Source organism: Heterodontus francisci, chromosome 24, assembly GCF_036365525.1.
Source record: "Heterodontus francisci isolate sHetFra1 chromosome 24, sHetFra1.hap1, whole genome shotgun sequence".
NCBI classification, from domain to species: Eukaryota; Metazoa; Chordata; class Chondrichthyes; order Heterodontiformes; family Heterodontidae; genus Heterodontus; species Heterodontus francisci.
Genome location: NC_090394.1, coordinates 45,321,308 through 45,345,740, shown reverse-complemented (window position 1 = coordinate 45,345,740; position 24,433 = coordinate 45,321,308). Strand labels below are relative to the sequence as shown.

At 41.6% G+C, this 24,433-nt stretch overlaps 1 protein-coding gene across 2 annotated transcripts in view; it reads left to right on the top strand.

Moving 5' to 3' along the window:
* Positions 1-8,667: 8,667 nt before the first annotated feature.
* gid4 (GID complex subunit 4 homolog) overlaps positions 8,668-24,433 on the top strand; it is a 59,696-nt gene continuing 43,930 nt past the window's right edge. For both annotated transcript variants that reach the window (XM_068056109.1, XM_068056111.1), the window contains exons 1-2: positions 8,668-8,991; positions 18,309-18,368. In XM_068056109.1, coding sequence (XP_067912210.1) covers positions 8,836-8,991; positions 18,309-18,368 — 216 coding nt within the window. In that variant the 5' untranslated portion in view covers positions 8,668-8,835. The remainder of the gene's footprint in view (positions 8,992-18,308; positions 18,369-24,433) is intronic.

Genomic DNA, 24,433 nt, shown 5'->3' with positions numbered 1-24,433 from the left:
ATCCAGTGTCTCAACTACCTCCTCTTTCACTATGACTTTGGCGGCATCTTCTTCCTTGATAAAGATAGATGCAAAGTAGTCATTTAGTACCTCAGCCATGCCCCCTGCCTCCATGCGTAAATCCCCTTATTGGTCCCTAATCGACCCAACTCCTCCTTTCACCACCCTTTTATATTAGTTTCCCATCTCTTCTCACTCCCTCTTGCTTCTCTTATATCCTTTTTCACTTCCCCTCTGAACTTTCTAGATCCAGCCTGGTTCTCACTTGTATTATCAACCTGACATCCTGTACCCTTTAATAAAAGCAAAATACTGCAAATGCTGGAAATCTGAAATAAAAATAAAAAGTGCTGGAAATACTCAGCAGGTCCGGCAGCATCTGTGGAGAGAGAAGCAGAGTTAACGTTTCAGGTCAGTGACCTTTTATCTTCTACCCTTTTTCTGTTTCATCTTATTCTCTATCTCTTTCACCATCTAAGGAGCTCTGGCTTTGTTTGTCCACCTTTCCCCCTCGTGGGTATATACCTCTACTGCAACCAAACCATTTGCTCTTTAAAGGCAGCCCTTTCTTCCAGAATATTTTTGCCTGCCAATCTTTTGATTCCAATTTACCTGGGCCAGATCCATTCTCACCCCATCAAAATTGCCCCTCCCCCATTAATTATTCTTACTCTGGATTGCTCCTTGTCCTTTTCCATAGCTAACCTAAACCTTATGATGCTATGATCACTGTCCCCAAAATGTTCCCTACTGACACTTGATCCACTTGGCCCACCTCACTCCCCACAATCAGATCCAGCAATACCTGCTTCCTGATTGGGCTGGAAACATACTGATGTAGAAAATACTCCTGAATACACTCTAGAAACTCTTGTCCCTCTTTGCCCTTTACAATATTACTATCCGAGTCTACATTAGCATAATTAAAGTCCCCATTATAACTGTGCTATAGTTTTTGCAGCTCCCTGTAGCTCATAGCAAATGTGTTCCTCATTATCCTTCTCCCTAGTTAGTGGCCTATGGCACACACCCCGTAGTATAATGGTACCTCTATTGTTTCTTACCTCTAATCAAATAGATTCTGTCCTTGACCCCTCCAGCACTGTGATATTCTCTTTAATCAATACTGCCACCCCTCCTCCTTTCTTTTGTGAATACTGCTTATCCAGAAATATTTAGTACCTAGCCCTGCCCTCTTTTGAACCAGGTCTCCATTAACACCATGGCATCATATTCCCAAGTGGCTGTCTGTGTCTGCAGCTCATCAACTTTATTTACCACACTCCATGCATTTACACACATGCAAAGTAAACTTGGTTTAGACCTTATTTCCCTTTACTCTGACATCACCTAATATCTTACTATTTCTTACTCTAGTGCCATATGTCTCCCCCAAATCTTTGTGCACCTTGTTTTTCCTCTCTCATATTATCTCCTGCTTCCCATCTACCTGCCAAGTTAGTTTAAACCCTCCTCAATAGAACAAGCAAATTGCCACACAAGGACATTGGTCCTGGCTCTGTTTAGGTACAACCTGTCTGGCCTGTACAGGTCCCAAGTCCCCCAGAACTGGTCCCAATGTCCCAGGAATCTAAAGCCCTCCATCCTGCATCATCTCTCCAGCCATGCATTCATTTTTTTCTATCCTCCTATTTCTATACCCTCCACTGATTCCCTAACTATAGAATGCATGGAGTGTGGTAAATAAGGTTGGTGAGCTGCAGGCACAGATAGCCACTTGGAAATATGATGTCATGGTGCTAAAAGGGCAGGACTGGATATTCCTGGATAAGAAGTATTCAGAAAAGAAAGAAGGAGGGCTGGCAGTATTGATTAAGGAGAATATTACAGTGTTGGAGAAAGAGGATGTTCTGTAGGGGTCAAGGACAGTAACAATTTGATTAGAGGCAAGAAACAATAGAGGTACCATTATACTACCTGGTACTGGGAGAATTACTACCTTTGAGGTTCTGCTTGCTAGCTTCTTTCCTCGCTCCCTCAAAATCTGCCTGCAGGACCTCATCCTTTTTCTACCTATGTCATTGGTACCAATATAGACCATGACCATTGGCTATTCACCCTCTTCCCTCAGAGTGCCCTGCAGCAGCTCAGTGACATCCTTGACCCTGGTACCAGGGAGGCAACATGCCATCTTGTATTAATGTCTGCAGCCACAGAAGTGCGTATCTGTTCCCTAACTATAGAATCCCTTATCACTGTTACGTTCCCAATCATCCTTCTGCCCAGCTGTACAGCTGAGCCAGTCATGGTGCCATGGACTTGGTTTTAGCTGCACTCCCCAGAGGAACCATCACTCTCACTTGTATTCAAAACTGAATATTGGTTGGAGAGCGAGATGCACTCCAGGGACTCCTGCATCTACCTGCCTGGTCCTCCTTGACTGCCTGGTGGTCACATATTCCCTCTCTGCCTGCATGCCCTTAAGCTGCAGGTGATCACATCTAGAAACATGCTACCCATGAAGTTCGCAGTCTCGTGGATGCACCACATCGATGCCAGGTGCGGCTCAAGCTCCAAAACCCGGAGTTCGAGCTGCTCCAGCTGACGACATTTCCTACACATATGGTTATCCAGGTCATGAGAGGGTCCTGGAGTTCCCACATAAAAATGGATGTGTACTCCACAGGACTAAGATGCCCTGCCATACCGCTATTGATTAAACTATTAACTGACTTAACAGAAATAAACTTAAGATTTAAATAAAGACCCACCAGTTACTCACCAATTAGCTGCTTCCCTTGCACTGATGTCACTTTATTTAACTCTTATTATCTATATACCTTAGATTTTAATTTACTGAACAATTCTGAACTCTTTAGTTGTTACTATCCTTTGCTATTTCATTTCAATTCTGATGAATTGAACACTGATTGTAATTGTATGATAAATTATCAAATTGTCTTTAGTTTTTCTACTAATTAATTGATCCAGACGTACTTTATAGTTGATTAATTTAAATTAAATTAAAAGCATTAAAGTATACCCACCTCACGTGACTCCTTGCCCTGTGACAACATGCCATGATTCTTTTTCCTTCCGTTCGGTTCAGACTCACAGTACGATCACAGATCATGGTGCTGCTCCACTCCACTCCCAGCCTCTCCTTTTATGCTGCTCTGCTCTTGGTTATTGATAATAATAGATACAGAAGATGAACTAAAAAGATTAGCATTACTGAAACTTGCTAAGCCACCTGGTCCATATGGAATCCATCCTAGGTTGCTGAAAGAAGCAAAGATAGAAATAGCAAAGGCATTGGTCATAATCTTTCAATTTTCATTGATACAGGAGTAGTGCTGGAAGACTGGAGGTTGCTAATATTATACCACTATTTAAGAAAGAGGAGACGGATAAACCATGGGCCTCCAGGCCAGTTGCCTAACATCAGTTTTGCGGAAGTAATTGGAAGCAATTATCAGGGAAAATACAAATTTTCATTTGGAAATGCATGGATTAATCTAGGAGCCCCAGCATGGATTTGTTAAATGTAAACTGTCTCTGACTAATTTGATAGAATTCTTTGATGAGGGAATAGAGAAGGTTGACCAAGGTAGTGCAGTAGACGTTGTATATATGTACTTTTGGAAGGCATTTGACAAAGTGCTATATAGGAGGTTCATTAATAAGATGGAATTAAGAGGAAAGTGACAGTGTGGATACAGAATTGGCTTATTGACAGGAGGTGGTGAATGCGTGTTTTCGACTGCAAGGTGGCTTGCAGTAGTGTTCCCAATGAGTCAGTTTTGTGTCCATTCTTCTTTTCAGTTTTATACGATCTAGACTAGAGTGAAGGGAGCAGAATTATAAAATTTGCAGATGATATGAAACTTGGCAATGTAGTAGACAATAATGAGAATAGTTGTGGACTTCAGGATGATGTCATGCTAGGCCGCCACCTGCCAAGAATGAGGCACATTAAGTTTGTCATTAACATTGATTTTAAACTGTTACTGGAATGAAGAAACAGATCAGCCGGGGCCGGAAAATACATTTGCATATTAACAGCTGGTGATTGGAAGGACAGAGAACCATTCCCTGACACATTCAGCCCACAATGGAACTTGATCACCAGGTATTGTGTGTAACAGGAGCATTCCAGAGACTGCTAAGGTGATACAAGCCAAGATGTGGTCAGACCACTTAGTCACATGACTAACCTGCTTGGCAACCTGGGGTTTTCTGGATTGTACAAACAGTTTGAACGGAGACTGTCTGTTTGCTCCTGGACTGAGAAGATCTTTCCTGCCTGCTCCCATCTCTTTCTCACAAGCCTCTGAATCCACTGAAGACACATGAACCCCAAGAGAGAAAAGTCTCCTACAGTGAACAAGATTTAAGAAGAATACTGGGCCCCAACGAAAAGCAAGATCTACCTACGATCAAGGACTCTACAGTGAGCTCGAAGAACTGTGACAAAAGCTCTTCAGATATTGCCTCAAACTTTTCCACTTTATTTTTCTTCTGCTCTGTTCTGTCTCTATCTACACATGTGTGTCCCATATGTATGCTAGCATGGGCGCGTCGTGTATCCGTAGGCGTTAACCGAATGAGCGTTTTAGTTTAATAAATTTCAACTTTTCTTCTTTAAACCTAAGAAAGCCTGTTTGTGCTGGTTTCTTTGCCTTATAATTGGAAAGCGGTGAACAAGGGTTCACCAAGGGGGAGCTAAAAACATGGTGTGTTTAAAATTAAACCCTGTTACAGTAAGACCAGGTGAAAGCTGAGAGGGAACCCTAGACACCTTGCTCACCGGGTCGTAACAATGACATAGACACAATGGTGAAATGGGCAGAAGCATGGCAGATGGAGTTCAATGCAGAGAAGTGTAAAGTGATGCATTTTGGGAGGACTAATATGGAAAGACAGTATACTATAAATGGCACAATTTTGAAAAGTGTCGATCAGCAGAGAGAACTTGGTGTCCATATTCACCAATCCTTAAAGGTGGAACAGCAAGTTGACAAGGTGGTTAAAAAATCATATGGGCTACATGTGTTTATAAATAGGGGCATAAACTATGAAAGGAAAGCGATTGTGCTGGAACTTTATGAAAATACTGGTTAGGCCTCAGCTGGACAATTCTGGGCACCACACTTCAGGAAAGATGTAAAAATCTTAGAAAGGGTACAGGGGAGGTTTACCAGGATGTTACCAGGGATGAGGGACTTCAGTTATGAGGGGAGGTTGGAAAAGTTAGGACTATTCTGTTTGGAACAGAGAATGTTAAGAGTTGACCAAGTAGAGGTTTTCAAGATGATGAGATGAGTAAATAGGAAAAAAAACTTTCCCTCTGAAGAGTGCAGCAATAACCAAAGTTCACAGATTTAAAATTATTGGCAAATGATCTAGAGGGAAGATGAGGATTATTTTCCCTCAGAGAGTTGAAATGCTCTGCCAGAAAAGATGGTGGAAACTGATTCCATAAATACTTTTAAAAGGAAGATGGACAGGATGAGGAACTTTACAAGGTTAGAGACAAAAAGCGCATGACTGCTCTTTCAAAGAACCTGTGTAGGCACGATGGGCTGAATGGTCTCCTTCCATTCTGTAAGCTTCTATGATTCTATGATCTCTAGTTATACCATCTCTAATATCTCCAGCGGTGCCTATCTCTAGATGTCCCCATCTCTAGTTCCCCTGGCATATCTAAAGGCACAGTAAAACTAGATATCCAGATGGAGGAAAAGTTTACAAGCAAAAACAAAAATGGGCAGCACAGTGGCACAGTGGTTAGCACCGCAGCCTCACAACTCCAGCGACCCGGGTTCGATTCTGGGCACTGCCTGTACGGAGTTTTCAAGTTCTCCCTGTGATCGCGAGGGTTTCCACCGGGTGCTCCGGTTTCCTCCCACAATCAAAGACCTGCAGGTTGATCGGTAAATTGGTCATTGTAAAATGCCCCTAGTGTAGGTAGGGGGTAGGAGAATTGAGGGAAGGTGGAGATGTGGTAGGAAATATGGGATTAATGTAGGATTACTATAAATGGGTGGTTGATGGTCAGCACAGACTTGGTGGGCTGAAGGGTCTGTTTCAGTGGTGTATCTCTCGATGACTCTAACTGAACCATAGAACCACTTGGTGGTAAGCTTATAGTTACTAGCAGGAACCTCACGGTGTCAAACAGAAATTCATAACATCCTTTAAGCCTCTATTGCACTTTTTTATTCCCAAAAAATGAACAATGCTATGTGGAACACATGTGGACCACCTAGCTACCGAATATGAGATCAAACACTGATACAGAAATAAATCTCCCGATAGTTAGAGACAGATTTTCTGCAACAGTTAGAATAATCTATAAAATATTCCAGATAATCTACTACCTAATATTCCTAGAGGGCCAGAGACAGTACGGGATAGGTGGACAAATGAACATAATTCATAAACTTTGCAGGAAACCCTGAAAATATTTGGCCTCAAATTCTGAAAACTGGGCAAAACAAACAAGACAAATCCTAATTGAACACTACAAAACCAAAGTGTGAAAACTGGGCAATGAATGGACTGAAGCTGAATTGATGGACCACCTGGAGGAGGGGATGCCAAAGCAATGAATTGGAATAAAAGAAACCTCAAAGAGAAATTTTAAATAAAAACAATTGACAAAGCAAAAAGACATGTATTTGAACTGGACAGAAACAGCACAATGGATCAGCTCATCACCCAGAGCTGCCTCGTTCCAGGAACCAACTAGTAGGACTTCTAATGTGGCCACCACTATGCACCTACATATCATGCCTACATCCTAAGAGTCCGAGCCAGACATGTCCCGGTACGACAAGGGGAACCAACAACAGGCTAAACTAAATCAGATCATGAATAATCCAACAAACCTAAACGCAATGGTACCAACACTGGTTGAACCCTCCCCCAAACTATGAACAAACCCCTCCTCAACAAATATGTACCCTGAGACTAGTGTGACATTCTAATCCCTGCTACCGAAACAAAGGAGAATCTGGAACAGACCAGCAAGCCCATTAAGTACAGTAACAATGGCAGGACCCAATCGGAAAAGGAAAATGAATAAACAGTAACAAGACAATGCTGAAAAAACAGATATGCTTTCAAAGCTTTTCATCTTGCACTCATCAGTACAGACACAGGAATGCCAAATTTCAAAGGGAGCAACAAGTTATACTGCATGAGAACAGGGTGCTGATTGGTTGGCAAGTCAACTTTGATTGGTCGAGGCGTTGCCATGGAGAATGCACCAGGGGACTATTGCCCCCATGCTTTTGTTTACTTCAAAAATGGCACAACACCTGGACATGTTCCTTTTGTCTGCAGACGACAGGTCCCTGCGCATGAATATATGTAACTTCTCGCAAGCGTAAATGAGCACATTGCGCACCTGACTAATAATCTTAAATTGGTTGTTAGTGTAATTCTTAGCACGGAAGATGCCGCGCAGGTCATGGTGAAAGAGGAGGTAATTCAGACACTTGAAGGGTTTAAAATTGATAAGGAGGAGATATTGGATAGGCCAGCTATACTCAAAGTTGAAAAGGCACCAGGACTGGATGAGATGCATCCGAAGATACTAAGAAAAGTGAGAGTGGAAAGTGGCTCTGGCCATAATTTTCCAGTCTTCCTTAGATTCAGGGGTGGCGCCAGAGGACTGGAGACTGGAGAATTGCAAATGTTATACTCATGTTCAGAAAAGCATGTAAAGATAAGCCCACCAACTACAGGCCAATCAGTTTAACCTTGGTGGTGGGGAAGCTTCTAGAAACAATAATTCGGGACAAAATTAATAGTCATTTGTGCAAATACGCGTTAATTAGGAAAAGCCAGCATGGATTTGTGAGGGAGTTCCATGATGAGGAAACAGAGAAGGTTGATCGGGGTAATACTGTTGATGTGGTGTACATGGCGCTGTTCCCCGCGGCTCCAGCTCGGCTCCCGGGTCCCAATCCCAGTGGCGGTGCATCATTGTGGAGGGGACAATGGTGGGAGCTGGTGAGGTGTTTTGTTGCCTGCACCCCCTCCCCCCACCCCCCTCACACCCCCTTCCCAGCTCCCCCCTCGCACCCCTTCCCCTGCACCCCTCTCCCCGACCCCCTGCAGCCCCCTTCCCGGCTCCCCCTCACACCATCTTCCCCTCGCACTATCTTCCCCTCGCGCCCCCTTCTTCTGAGGACTTGAATGCATGTGAGATCAGGGGAGTGGCACTAGGTAAATTGCTTTTTCAGAGAGCCAGCACAGACATGATGGGCCAAACGGCCTCCTTCTGTGCTGTAACAATATAAATGCTAGTTGGTGTGAAAGAATTGTAGATATAATGTATATATAGTTTAACAAGATATTGAATAAGAAATAGTTTTATGGGGGGAGGGTTACTATAAAAAATTATGCATAGGAACGAAATTTGCAGCGGTTTCCCTCTCTGGTGAACATCAAGCCCACCAATTTTATCACTGTTCGACTGGACGTCACAGATTCGCGTCAGACCGTGAAAGGACTACAACCCCCAGAATGCTTTGGGACTTGCGCAAGCGTAGTAGCCGAGCTTCTACCGTCATCTCACTGTGACCTTGTTCCTCGTCTCTCCGCCAATGGAAAAGCGTAATTATTTAAGGTCCACAGTGACGGTGGAAAGTCAGCCAATGAGAAGAGACGATGCTGCTCTCGTGCGTTGGTAGTGGGAGGATTGCGGCCATCTCGCGTTGTCAGGGATTGTGAAGGAGAAGCGGCGGCGACGACGGTGGTTGTGTTGGCCGGATATAGTGCGATATTTAGCTGATTCCCCTCCCTTCCTCCCCTTTCCCTGTCTGCCCGCTCTCAGACGGTGGGTCGGGGTGACGTCGCGCAATGCCAGTCCGCACGGAGTCGGTTTCGCTAATTCCGCCACCCCCCATCAACACTCAGCAGCCTGGGGTCGCCACCACGCTCCTCTACAGTGGTTCCAAGTTCAGGGGGCACCAGAAAAGTAAAGGCAACTCTTATGACGTGGAAGTGGTGCTCCAGGTAAATGTCTGATTGCACGTCATTCTCTAACGCTGTGCTCACTCCTTGGAGTGTGAAACTCAATGTTGACATTGGGTTTGCAATCTATTTCGATACTGGTTCTGCCATTTCCCTCTTCGTAGCTTGGCATATTTAACGCAGGCAGGGTTAGAGTAAGGAATGATTATTTGGATCGTCAAGCCCTGTCCTTCCTGAGGCCATCGTTTATGGGTTCCTACCTGCTCATGATAAATGTCCGATCTGCTAATGTCACTCGTAATTTGGAAAGTTACCATTTGAATGCATGTTTTACTAGAATGTTGTTAGAAACAGAAACAAATGTTCGAAACACTCAGCTGACCAGCTAACATCTGTGGAGCGAACAGACATGTTAATGTTTCCATTGCTAACCCTTCAGCTGTAGTATTGAAAGATTTGCTGTTTAGTTGTTTCATTCTTATTGATTTTCTTGCTGTAGATTTATCCTAATACACTCTCTGCTTGTAGTATGTGTCTTCCTTTGCCCGTCAGACCTATTTCTCATTGGGAGTAACAGTTGAGCATTTTATTGTAAATACAAGCTGGCTTTAATTAAATTTGTACTGAATTTACATTGTTTCCTGCTTTTGTTGCCTATTATGCCTAACATTTTTTCTGCTGTTGGTCGCTCTAGATTTGCCTCTATGTGGCCCATAGGAACATGAGTAGACCTTTCACCCCGTGTCCCAAGACTGCCTTCAAATCTGCACACTTGTGTTGCTAATAATTCCTTGAATGGTACCTTATTGAATGCCACCTGGAAGTCCATATGGACAGCATTCATAGACACTCCCTTATCCACCATTTTAATGACCTCCAAAAAACGTAACTAGATTGGTCAGATAGGACCTACTGTTATAAATCCATGCTGATTCCTTTTGATCAGCTCTTGCTTATCAAAGTGCTCTGTCTCTGATGACAGATTTGGTTGGTAGTTTCCTGATTTCTTTCTCCTTTCTTAAATAATGGAATGGCATTTGCAGTTTTTCAATCCAAGGCACAATTCGCAGATCAGGAAAGCTTTGGAAAATTATTACCCAATGCATCTACATTTTCTTCACCTATTTCTTTATTTCCTGTAGTAAAAGTAGTCAGGTCCTGGAGATTTGTCTGTCATCGGTTCTGTTATTTTCTTCTTTTGCTTTTTTTTATTTGTATGAATTCCAATAAGTTCTTCCCTTGGTTTATTTATAGTTTCCCTTGTGCTGCTGATTTTTAAAAAATCATCTTGCTTTACTGTAAAGACAAATACCCAGGACTTGGTTAACAGGTCTGTCATTTTCTCGTCAATTACAGTATCACCTGCCCCTTTATATAAAGGGCCCACATACCCCTTAACTGGTCTCTTTTGCAATATATTTATGAAAACTTTTACTATTAGCTTTGATATCGCTTGGAAACTTTTTTCATATTCCTTTTTGCACCTCTTATAACTTAATTTATAGCCCTTTGTTGCTTTTTACAGCTCTCCCTGTCTGCTGATACAATTTTAAAGGGGGTGTAGGAACTGAGACCCTTAGGGTTGTATGTATGCAAGTCTTTGAAGGTGGCAGGACAAGTGAAGGAGACTTTTTTTTTGTTTTAAAAAGCATATCGGTTCCTTGGCTTAATTGAATGAACAGCGAAGAAATTATGCAAAACACATACAACATTGGTTGGGACTCACCTGGAGTCTTTTGTTCAATTCTGGGCATTACACTTTAGGAAGGATGCTCTCGCCCTCACCCGCTCTCGCTAATTTTTTTTTTCTTTTTTTGGCCTGCATGAACATGATGGGATGAATGATCTCCTTCAGTGCTGTAATTTTGCTGTGGAGAAGCTGGTGTTCTTGTTTGACCAGCAGAAATTAAGAGGAGATTTGATAGGTGTTCAAATCATGCATGGTTTTGATAGAGTAAATAGGGCAAAACTGTTTCCACTGGCAAGATGGTAGGACACAGATATAAGGTGATTACCAAAAGAACTAGTGGTTACGTGAAGAAACATTTTTTTTTCCTCCAGTGAGGAGTTGTTGTCTGGTATGTGCTGTGTGAAAGGCTGATGGATGCTGATTCAATAGTAACATTCAAAGGAAAATTGGATAAATGCTTGCAGGAAAAATATTGCAGGTCTATGGGGAAACAGCAGGAGAGTAGGGTTCCGAAGAAGGGTCACTGACCCGAAACGTTAACTCTGCTTCTCTTTCCACAGATGCTGCCAGACCTGCTGAGTGAATCCAGCATTTCTTGTTTTTGTTTCAGATTTCCAGCATCCGCAGTATTTTGCTTTTATATTAGGAGAGTAAGAGTAACTGGACAGCTCTTTCAAAGAGCAGGCACGATGGGCCAAATGGCTGCCTTCTGTGCTGTATCCTTTTATGGTTCTAAGACCCACATGGTCCTTTCTATCAGAATATTGTCAGAAAACCATCTTGAAATCCATTGTATCTATCTAGTCCTGTTTTTTAATCCATGTGTAAAATTACGAACATTCCTTTTCTTCCACCTTAGTTCTTTTGTTCTCCCAACCTTGACCATTACTTGTCCCTTTTTTTTCATTATCCAACAATATATCTTTTTGCCAGTTTTGGCCTCTTTCATCAGGATGGCTGGTACTGATCAGAGCAGCTGTGCTTTTATCATAAAGCAAAATACTGCCGATGCTGGAAAGACGCAGCAGTTCTGGCAGCATCTGTGGACAGAGGATGATGGTAGGGTTAATGTTTGAGGTCTATGACCCTTCGTCAGAACCCATAGGAAGGATCTGGGGGGCCAGAGTAGCTCTTAAAGTAAATTTGACCTGAAGAGAACATGCATGCAGTAGCACCAAGTGGAGAGGGTAAATTTTATGAAGTGGCAAGAGTGGTTAGCCTTGCACTAAAAGACACAAAGATCAGTGATCCTGGGTGGATATGAAGCAAAGGGTGGCATTTAAGGTAGAATCCATCTTGAGTAAGTCACAACAAGAAACAATTGCTGAGAAAAGAGAAGTGGCTGTGAATTTGTATTTTAAGGAACACATGATAGGAAATGGATAGCAACAAAGGTGATCTGGGTAGAAAAGATAAACAAATACTGCATCAAAGAGAAGATTAGAATTTTAAGTTGGAGATTCCTATAAGATGTGTGACAGTGTGTTAAGCAATAAAACAAAAAGCAAAATATTGCATATTGCTGGTAATCTGCAATAGAAAATTAAATGCTGGAAATACTCAGCTGGTCATGCAGCGTCTTTGGAGATGAATGGAGGATTTATATTTCAGATCTTTTGTCTTTCATCAGGACTCTTGTATGTTTATACTGATGCAGCTTATTACTGATCTTAGTACATTTGAGTATCTCTCACTTAGGCTTATCCTGCTACTTGAGGTATACATTGGACCTCAGGTGTTGGAGCTAAATCTTGCCAAACTACTGAATATGATACAGTAACTCATTAAAGTCAGACATCCATATAACATGTTCGTTTTTGCTGATTTTTGGATTGTTTCACATGACTTCATTAAATAGACTTTTAGGTCAAACTTAAATTAGCAAAAATAAGTTTTTAATTTAATTGTTAACTTGGCCAATGGGAAGGAGTTTTATTGTCTGCGTGTTTAAAGGGGCCAAATCAGAAAGTGAATTTCTAAACATTGAGTGACATAACCCACTCGTGGTTAGTGAATGTTATAGTTGGAATAATCGTTATTTGTTTTGTGGTTGACTGTATCTGCCACTGAAGTTGTGATTTCAGTGTCCTTCAAATTTTCTGTCTATTTAGTACAAATAAGGTGCATGTTCTTTACAATGCAGGGATTTGTAAACAAGTCATGTCAACTTTGACAACATTGCAGTCAGGTATAAGCCAGTGTTGCTGCCTACGCATTGTTTATGACAAACCAACTGAGGTCATTTTCGGATACCTCTGGAGGAGGCATCCCCTCCAGAAGCAGCAAAATGTGCTCATGCCTTTCATGACTAATGCCAGGCTAAATTTGTCAATATCTGGTGAAGCAGTCTACCTTTAGCTGTTGAGGGGATGGCCCCTATGATCAGAAACAACAACTTTTATTTATATAAGGTCTCTAAAATAGTAAGACATGCCAAGGTACTTCAGATAGAAGGAAATGGAATGTGGAGCAATGGTGGGAAGAAAAATTAGGGGAGGTGAACAAATGCCGGAGGTAGATTTTAAGGAAGCTTTTGAATGAGGGAGAATGGTAGCAAGTTGGAGGAGTTTCAGGATAGGGCTCCAGATGGCTGAAGGTGCCATTAAAGTTGGAGCAGAGAAAGGGGGAATACAAAGAAAAAAAACTGGATTTGGAAGAGCAGACATTATCCTGGAATATAGGGCTGGTGAATGTAGCAGATGTAGAGAAAGAGAATTCAAAATAATTGTATCATTGGAGAGCTACTGGAGGTTTGTAAGGACAAATGTAATGGGAAATGACTTGAGGTGTGATAGGATGCGGGTGATGGAATTTTTAATGATTTGCAGTTTGTTTAGGGGGTAACCTGGGAGTTTGACCCAAGGGGAGGAGCCTCTTTATAATTAGAGTGAAGACACATCAAAATACTTCAAACCTGAGTAATCATTGTCATTTCTTCACTGTGAATGTAGAGTTCTCCAGCAAATACCTGCAAGTTGCTATGACTGAAGCAGACAAACAGTGCTTGAAGGTTAGCTAGAAAGGTACAGGGGTGAATAATCTGCATCATGTAAATCACTTTATGATTGGTGTGGTGCCAGTAGAGATTTAAAAGTAGCCATCTGTCACACTTTGGCAAAATACTCTTAATTGAATACAAGGCTTCTATCTGCAATTTAAATCCACGTTCGGTATTTTTGAATATCTGGAGTTGCTAATATTCACAGGTCTTGGTGTTCTGATTTAGGACTTATCCACCAATGAGGCAACAGCACTTTAAACAATTCTTGCCAAGGCTTTCAAAATTCAAATAGGACTATTCAGCAAGTAATAAATATAAATCCAAATAGAACTGAGTGATTTGGCTTTGTAGGTTGCATTTGATCAGGTTGGCCATCCCTGTACAGAGTTGTGACATGACTGTTATCCCTCTATAGCACAGATTGAAGGTCTATAATGAATTTATGCTTGGAATTCACCATATGGTGAGTTAACAATCTGGGTTCTGCCATTGTAGAGAATTTCCAAATGGAGCCCGAATGGTGCCCACAGGGAAAGAAAATCAGATGTTCAGTTACTGCCAAACTGCATCAGCACATCTCATGGCCACGAGTAATGGAATGTTCAAGAAAGCTATGTGTCCTCATTGACTGCCTGCATTGTTTATAATCTCCATTGTGCTTCTCCTAAGGAGGAATGGTTTTCATGAAAACTTGATCAACTTTTGTTTTGTTATTCCCGATCAATTTGATCAATATTACTATGGTCACTGTTCCTTTGGCTTTCTTCTTGTTCCAAGTTATGGTACATTCTCTCCGTCTTCTGTGCAGCTTCACTATTGATACTCTGTCATTGCACAATCTCCTCCCCTAACTCATTCTTTCCCAGGTTCTGAAAACTCTGGAATCCTGATCTCCCTTTGCCTTTCCTTCATCCTACAATGCAAACATTTTTAATACCCAGGTCTTGTCACTTAGCTGCTATTTTCACGTGAAGGTGCTGATTCCTGATAAAGTATGGTTTCATAGCTACCAACTGACCGACAGCAATTAAGTCGCCATTCTTAACTCCAGACTGGGAATGTTGATAGGCTGTTGGATCATGGAGGGCATCAAAGCTGATCCTGTCCATATTTGATATTTACATACACATGCTTCCAGAACTAATCATTTAAAGATTAAATGGAAACCCTGGATGAGTTTTTAATCCCCCTCTCTTCCTTGCCTGAAGTGCAGAGCTCAATTGGAGGGCCTTTACTGCTACTACTACGGCTGAGCTCTATTGACTCAACTTGGACCAAAGCTTTAAACTAACTGCAATAATTGTCAGCAATTTGATGTAGTGAAATCTGGGGTGTGCTCCTGTGTGATACTTGAAAAGTCTGGGACCACAGTTTTTTTTCCAGCCCACCACCCTGAACACTCCTGTTTCTATGTAAGGTGAAGCTGGGAGTTGGATGGTATTTTGGCCTATTGTGTGTCAAATCATTTTTGGAGTGATAGTAAAAAGCTGGGAATTTGAGCAGTGTCTCTATACTGACGTGTTTGTGAACTACATCTGGCACAAAACAGATCTTCATGATGTGTAAAGGATAAGTGATAGGAATTTTCATATTAAATCACTATTTAAATATCTTTTCCCAAGTTGGCGATCTCTCTCAACGAGGCTAAAATGCTGGTTTATATGGGATTGGAGATGTTACATGGATGAAGGGAAGCACTCCTGTGAGCTTTAGGACAGCAGGAGGAGACTTACTCTGGATCTAGCTCTTGCTTTGCAAATGCTTGGGTGCCAAACATGGAAAACTACCCATTCTAACAAATTTTAAAAGATTAAATTTTACATAAATTTCTCTTGCATTTGACTGTCTTTCCCTTCCCCCCCCCCCCCCCCCCCCCAAAAATACACTGCTACTGTCCAAATTTTGTTTTCCCCCCTTCCTACAGACTACTGCCTTTTAAAACCTAAAATTAGTGTCACCTAACCACTAGTTTATTTGTCTGCTATTTTCAGATTTGGCAGTGAGGCCTTGGCCTTTCTCCAAGCTTTCTTGATTTAAAAGGAAGCCATACATTTTATAGACATTCACCGTCACTCTTCCTTTTTATTACCTTTCATATCTTTTTGCCATTTGCAGCAACTTGTATCTTATTTCCTCTGCAAGGAAATTACTTAAACTAGCAAAAACTGAGTGCAAATATAAAAAATAAGCTTGGCTGCCTAGTACAAGGATAGGAGTTGAATGGTATTGACAACAGTCCAGAACTAGGTCTAGAACCAGGGAACATAGTCTCAGAATAAGGGGTAGGCAATTTAGATTTAGATTTTTTAGATTGAGATACAGCACTGAAACAGGCCCTTTGGCCCACCGAGTCTGTGCCGACCATTAACCACCCATTTATACTAATCCGACACAAATCCCATATTCCTACCACAATTTAAGACTGAAATGAGGAGGAATTTCTTTACTCAGAGGGTAGTTAATCTTTGGAATCCTCTACCCCAGAGGGCTGTGGAAGCTCAATCATTGAGCATGTTCAAGACAGAAAACTATAGATATTTGTGGATACTAATAATACTAAGGGATGTGGGGAGAGTGCGAGAAAGTGGCTTTGAGGTAGATGATCAGCCATGATCTAATTGAATGGCAGAGCAGGCTCAGCGGGTTGAATGGCCTACTCCTGTCCTATGTTAGACATTGGATTTTTACAACAATCTGGTTTGCTTTCTTACCCACAAATTCAGTTTTAGAAGTTGCAATGGAGGATTTGAGTTTGTAATCTCTGGGTTATTGGTCTTGTGCCATAACTACTTCATACTACACCCAATTGTGTACAGTGGCAAGCATCAGATCAAACTTTATTTCGCAAAAAAAAAAAATTTCAAGGCCATTGTTAATATCCCCATTTGACTTCTCGTGAAATCCTTGTATGCACAACTATGCCAACAAACAGTATCTACCTGTATGTTTTGATGGATACCACATGGCTAAAATGCACATGAACTTAACCACCTCATGGAGAATTTTGAAAAACTTTTCTTTTAAATCATTTAAAAATGCGCTAGATTAAATATAGACAAATCGGTCCTGATGTTTGTAAACCATTCTACTCTTTGCTTTTCATTTTTCCAATTTGTAATGTTGTACAAATTGCTTCGTTGAGTGAGTGACATTTTATAATTTACTGTTCGCCAGCTGCTTTTGGAATTTTTCACATTTTCACCAGTTAGTGTTCACATTGAAAATAATGCATGCAGTCACATTTGTACACCAATGGAGGTGATTCTGTAAGAGAGCTCATTGTGCCACTAATACTGCGGGACGGTTTGGGGAAAAACTGGGCTTATGAAAAATCAGTTACAACAAAGATACATCCTCAACATTCAAGCCAAGCAGCTTCTCTGATCATGGTGGGTCTGGGACAGTGGTCCTTGCAGGCTGGTAATGTGTGTTACTGCCTTGCAACTCTTTCCAGTTTATTTTGGCATACAGGTGGTGGTGTTTTCTTTTTCTACCAGTAACATTATAGACTGTGTGACTTTCATTAAGTTTCTGAAATGAAATCAGATTACTTAACGAGCAAGATACCCATGTGAAATGTTTGTACGACATTTAATTAAGCTGGGAAGAAACCCTCAAAATCAGCAACTTTGTCCATTTAAAATGTCGAATTTGTTTATTTAAGTTTGTAACAAGGGTAAAGCACCGTTAGGAAACTGGAAATGGTTTGCAGAATAAACTGTTAAGCTTCAAGGTTTTATATACTGTGATGGAGGTTTCTTCTGTGGATGCATTTTGACCAAAATCAAATGTTGTGATGCTTTGGGGAGGTTTTAACGCAGATTTAACATTGCTTGGTATAACAAAATACAAATACTAAGACTTAAACTGGATCTTTTTGACTTGAACAATGCAGATTACGGGACAATACAATAATATTTAAAATTGTGAAGGGATGGGACAGGTTAGACAATACAAGATTAAATGTAAGGGATTTAGAACAGAGGGCAGGAGAAACTTCGCACACAGAATTGAGACTTTTTTGGAATTTACTTCCAGGGCTGGTGCTTGAGGCAGAAACTGTCACCGTTCAAGATTAGATTGAAAAGAAAGGTTAAGGAAGAGGTTATGGGGGGAGAGAGAGTGTGTAAATGTATTAAACTATTTGCTTGTATGGAGGGTAAATACTGACGTGGGCTGAGTGGGCCAAATGGCCTGTTTTCATCTTGTAATTTCTGTTTATTTCCATGTACTGGTGGGACAAACAGTCTGAGGTGATGAATGTGGAATTGTGTCCTAGTATAGTTCAGCATCTGCAAGAGGGGAGAAAAAAATTACACTGCTCTTGATCATCATTGAGGATCACTAACATGTAGAAGGTTATTTTGTCCGTCATGTATGTGCAGACTCTCTGCTAGTTTAATCCACAACTAATCCCTGTGGTCTGCAGTCTCCCAATAACCCCGTATCTTTCTCAACTTCAAATATTTATCCAGTTTTCTCTGGAAGGATGCAGTGGTTTCTTCAACCATTCCTAATGCCAAAATGTCCTATGCTTTTAATATCTCTGTGTAAAAGAAATTTCTCCCAACCCTCTTGACCATCTAAATAACTTTCCATGGCTCAAATTGTTTTGGTAAATGCAAACAAAGAAACTTCTAAATAACATGTTTGTTTCTATTTCTGTAGCACGTTGACATGGAAAACTCCTTTCTCTGTGGATACCTAAAGATCAAGGGGCTCACTGAGGTAAGTCATTCAAAGTGGAGGTTCGGAGCTGAAATAATCTGCCAAAATATTTTCAAAAAATCAGTGTAAGTTTCTCCTGCCCTCTGTTCTAAATCTCTTGCATTTAATCTTGTCTAACCTGTCCTATCCCTTCACAATTTTAAACACTATTATATTGTCCTATAATCTGCATTGTTCAAGTTACTAAGATCCAATTTAAATCTTAGTATTTTCTCATACCAGGCAACGTCCTGAAATGTTCGACTATACCATTAGCTCCCTACTCTTCGGTTAAATTTAAGCATATTTACTTCTGGTTTCCATTATGTAGTACATAGTAGGCAAGATAAGAGATTCCAATGTCTTTTTAAAAAAAAATTCTTTCACAGGATGTGGTGTCGCTGGCTAGGCCTGCAGTATTGCCCATCCCTCATTACCCCTTGAGAAGGTGGTGGTGAGCTGCCTTGAACCGCTGCAGTCTGTGGTGTAATTACACCCACGGTGCTGTTAGGAAGGGAGTTCAAGGATTTTGACCCAGTGACAGTGAAGGAACGGTGATATAGTTCCAAGTCAGGATGGTGTGTGGCTTCAAGAGGAACTTGCAGGTGGTGTTCCCATGCATCTGCTGCCCTTGTCCATCTAGCTGGTAGAGGTTGTGGGTTTGGAAGGTGCTGTCAAAAGAACCTTGGTGAGTTGCTGGAGTGCATCTTGTATATGGTACACATTGCTGCCACTGTGTCTATGGTGGAGGGAGTGAATGTTAAAGGTGGTGGAGGGGGTGCCAATCAAGTAGCGTGCTTTGTCCTGGATGGTGTTGAGCTACATGAGTATTGTTGGAGCTGCACTCATCCAGGTAAGTGGAGAGTATTTCATCACACTCCTGACTTGTGCCTTGTGGATTGTGGAAGGTTTTGGGGAGTCAAGAGGTGAGTTACTCACTACAGAATTGCCAACCTTTGACTTGCTTTTGTAGCCGCAGTACTTGTATGACCTGTCCAGTTCAGTTTCTGGTCAATGGTAATGCCCAGGATGTTGATCGTGGAGGATTCAGTGATGGTAATGCCAGTGAATGTTATGAGGAGATGGTTGGTTTCTCTCTTGTTTGTGATGGTCGTTGCCTCGCACTTGTATGGTGTGAATGTAACTTGCCACTTATCAGCCCAAGCTTGAATGTTGTTCAGGTCTTGCTGCATATGGACACTGCCTCAGTATCTGAGGAGTTGCGAATGGTGCTGAACAGCGTGCAATCATTGAACATCCCCACCTCTGACCTTATGATGGAGGGAACGTCAGAACTGCAGAACAGATCTCCCTCTAGAGTTGAGCGTGTTCTGAATTAGTGAGTGTTTTTGTCCCAGGTTTGCTGCAAGGGTCTAACTTGCTGGTTTACGGCTCCAGAGTAGCAGTTGCTCTCTGATAGCCCTTCATTCATTCATCACATAGTGTTCTTGCCCAAAGACCACACATGCAGTTTCCAGCAGAGATTTCTGGATCATGATCAGGATTGGTATGTCGATGAATGTTTCTCCTCCTTAGCCAAGGGGGATAAAGGAAATTGTTGTGCCCCAACTAATGGCTTAGTTGAACTTGGCCAACTTAGCACAGACCAGGAAACAAACCTGGACCTTCTGATTTGTATGACTTAGCATTGCATTTGGTGGTATGTTCAGCCACTGAACCCTTGGAAAAACTTGAACTAATAAAACTCATTCAACATTCTTGTCAAGTTCTCATAAGACCATTGAAGACCTGAGCAAAATAATTCACCTATGGTGCAGGCGGCGCTGCCCTTTCAGATCATGGTAATCTTAGAAGTTTTTCAGTTCTAGGTATCGTACACTATGAATAGAAAAGGCTATAAGATGCAACAACATTGACCTTTTTGTCATTTCCCACAACTCCCTCATTCTCCAGAAAGACATCCAGTGTTGCATCTTACTTCTGTGGTCTTCTATGATAACTTGCTATACAAATCTATTGCCCTTTTATATTGAATAAAGAGTCCACACGACTTTGATCTGTCATAACTTACTGACTTTTAAATGTATCTCCCCTTATTTTGGAACCATTCACACTGGGGATACGTTAGCTGAATGAACTTGGTCAAGCCTCTTCATAATTTCAGAAATTCCTATTACATTTGAAATCTTTTTCCAAAACAAAACTGAAATTCTAACCTTTTATAATTTAATTAGCATACTGTAGTTGATGCTTCAGTTTCTTTTCAAAAAGAGTCAAATACATGACAGCATTGAATGGGTTTACCAAATTTGATATTCTTGCCTTAATTTTATTAAACTTATTTTGTTAAATTTAAATATTAAATGTCTCGGATTCTAGCACTGCCCCTGCTTATCTGTTTCATTCTATGCTACCCCCTTAAGATAGCTGAAGCACCTGATATTGATGAAAGCTGAAAATAATGTTTTGTTGGGTCACTTAATTGGAGCGAGTCAAAAATGTATTTTATAGCACTTCATTACATGTCTCAAACATGGGCGGCACAGTGGCGCAGTGGTTAGCACCGCAACCTCACAGCTCCAGGGACCCGGGTTCGATTCTGGGTACTGCCTGTGTGGAGTTTGCAAGTTCTCCCTGTGTCTGCGTGGGTTTCCTCCGGGTGCTCCGGTTTCCTCCCACAAGCCAAAAGACTTGCAGGTTGGTAGGTAAATTGGCCATTATAAATTGTCACTAGTATAGGTAGGTGGTAGGGAAATATAGGGACAGGTGGGGATGTTTGGTAGGAATATGGGATTAGTGTAGGATTAGTATAAATGGGTGGTTGATGGCACAGACTCGGTGGGCCGAAGGGCCTGTTTCAGTGCTGTATCTCTAATCTCCCACCACTTCACGTGATGAATTACAATGACTCTTACGTAGGGAAAAACAGTAGTCATTTTGAACACCAGTTTACTGAAACAGCAGTGAGGTGAAAGACAGGTTAATCTGTTTTGATGGTGATGGCCAGGACATTAGGAGAACCTCTTGCTCTTCTTTGAGTAGGGACACAGAATCTTCAGCATTCACCTGAACCATCAGAGCAGGCTGTTAGCACTTTGGTTTAAGGTTTTGCACAAGGGGTGACAGCTAAGTTAGTGTATCAGCTGAACTTGTCTATTAGGCAGCCAGCTTGCAACAAACTGTAAGCTTATGCAAAAGATAGATAGGCATTTGGGACATAATACATTTGTGTCATTGTAAAATATTGTGAGCATTATGTAACTAAAACATGAAACAAGCACCAGTTTTGGGTAAGTATTCTGGAAGTACAGATAGAACAAATATTCAAAACCACACAGATGAACTTAATATAAATTTTCATTTTAATGTAAAATTTGAGAGATTGGGGAAAAAATATTAGTCAGTTCTGGCTTGTGGAATTTTCTACAGCCTGGAAAATGTATGCAACTAACCTTGCATCTAGGGTTAAACGGTTATCATTCTGCTTGGCTCAGGTAATTGAATGAAAGAGGTCATGAATGGTTCTGAACAAACTGTAAATATAAAGCCATGGAAATGGCATTTTGGTAAAATTGATCCAGACTAGTGTGTTTTCATAGAGCAGCCAAATTGAAGAGTCAAAGCTGACAGTGCAGGAGAACACTAAGTTTAAAAACAGTGGGATACATGAACACAAAAGTTGTAAAAATGTCAATGACAACAGAGCTTTTGGAGTGATCTATACTGCTATCTATAATACTTTTATTAGGACCGCAGGTCTCAACAATTTCTATTATGATAGAATTTAGACTAGGAATGGATCTCTGCCAAAGATGGGAAAGGCCTAAAACATGGATACTGATATTCATGGAGGTGGGGTGGGGGTGGGTGCACTGGGTAGTGTGAGGAAAATCTTGGAAGGCTGGAGATGTGGAGGTCCTTCTGAATTTAACAGCAGGACCTAGTTATATACTCCTGCCCAGCAACTGGCCAAATTGGCTGGCTGCCAGATGGGAAAAGCAGAGGCAGGAGGCCACAGCTGGACCCTTGATTTGTAACCAGCAATCAGGAAGGTGGGAGTGAGAGACCAGCAGTAGGTGTGGTGGGAGGAGAGTGGGAATGGGGAGGAGGGGAGAGATGGGGGCTTGATGGGAGAAATAAGGAGGGAACGAAAGATCAGGGATTGATTGGTGGGGGCAAGGAGGAGAACAGCAATCAGGAGGGAGCAAGTGATTGGAGCTTGGGCTGGGATTGGTCGCCGATTGCGACTGGAAAGAGACAGTGATTGGCAGAAGTGAGGCCAAAGGCTTCTTTGGCCGGGAGGGAACACTCCTGGGGCCAGCAGCTCCCACCTTCATTTCACAAGAGTTTACCAAACCCTGGGATACCCAGCTGGCAACTGTTAAATTTAAATCACGCTCCAACATTGCACAATGAAACGTCCTACCTCTCAAAATTGAGGCACTCACACCCACCACCATAAGATCTGCAATTAGCATGTAAACTGGTTCGGGAAGAGTTCCATGTTTTAACATTTTTAATGCCATTCGCCAACCTTGTCCTGGCTTTTGTATGGGGGTGTTAATGAGACCATAGTGTCAGTGCAGATAAAAATGCTGCCAATTATAACATTGGTGACTGGAAAGGATTTGGGGCCAATTTCATTAAATATTCATCCTTACATTAGAGCAAATGCAGTGTATCTGCTAATAACCAGTAATCATGTACTTGTGAAATGCCTTTAGAGTTTATCTGTATGTTAAGGGTGCTTTATCGTAGAATGGTTACAGCACAGAAGGAGGCCATTAGGTCTGTCATGTCCATGCTCGCTCTGAGTTACAAAGCTAGTCTCACTCTACTGCCTTTCCCCGTAGCCCTGAAAATTTTTTCTCTTCCAATAATTATCCAATTCTCTTTTGAAAGACATGATTGAATCTGCCTCCACCGCATTCTCAGGCAGTGCACTTTTTAAAAAAAAAAGTTTCTTCTCATATTGCCTCCGGTTCTTCTGCCAGTCACCTTAAATCAGTGTCCTTTTGGTTCTTGACCCTACTGCCAATGGGAACAGTTTCTCCCTATCTACACTGTACAAACTCCTCATGATTTTGAACACCTCTATCAAATCTCCCCTCAACCTTCTTTTCTCGAAGAACAGCTGCAGCTTCTCCAATCTATGCTCGTAACTGAATTGCTTCATCTCTGGAGCCATTCTCATAAATCTTTTCTGCACTTTCTCCAACACCTTCAGATCCTTCCTAAAGTGTGGTGCCCAGAATTGGACACAATACTCCAGTTGAGGCCAAAGCAGTGTTTTGTACAGGTTCACCAAAACATGCTTTTGTACTCCAAGCCTCTATAAAGTCCAGGATCCCGTGTGACCTTATTAACCACTTTCTCAACCTGCTCCGTCACCTTCAGCGATTTGTGTACATATATACCCCCAGGTCCCTCTGCTTCTGCACCTATTATAGAATTGTATCCTTTATTTTATATTGCCTTTCCTCTTTCCTCCTCCCAAACTGTATCGCATCACACTTCTCTCCATTAAATTTCATCTGCCATGTTTCCGTCCATTTCACCAGCCTATGTCCTCTTGAAATTTATCACTATCCTCCTCACAGTTCACTATTCCAAGTTTAATGTCTTCTGCAAATTTTGAAATTGTGTCTTGCATGGTCCTTTTAATATTGATCAAGAAAAGCATTGGTCCTAATACCAAACTATAGGGAACCCCACTATACACCTTCCAGTCTGCAAAACAACCATTCACCACTACTCTCTGTTTCTTGTCACTCAGCCAACTTTGTATCCATGCTGCCACTGTCCCTTTTTATTCCATGGGCTTCAGCTTTGCTGACAAGCCTGTTATGTGGCATTTATCACACACCTTTAGAAGTCTATGTATACAACATCATCGACATTACCCTCACCAAACCTCTTACCTTATTGAAAAACTCAATCAAGTTAGTTAAACACGATTTGCCCTTAACAAATCCATGCTGGCTTTCCTTAATTAATCCACATGTGTCCAAGTGGCGGTTTGATTTTGTCTTGAATTATTGTTTCTAAAAACTTTGCCACCACCAAGGTTGAACTGACTGGCCTGTAGTTGCTGGGTTTATCCTTGCACCAATTTTTGAACAAGG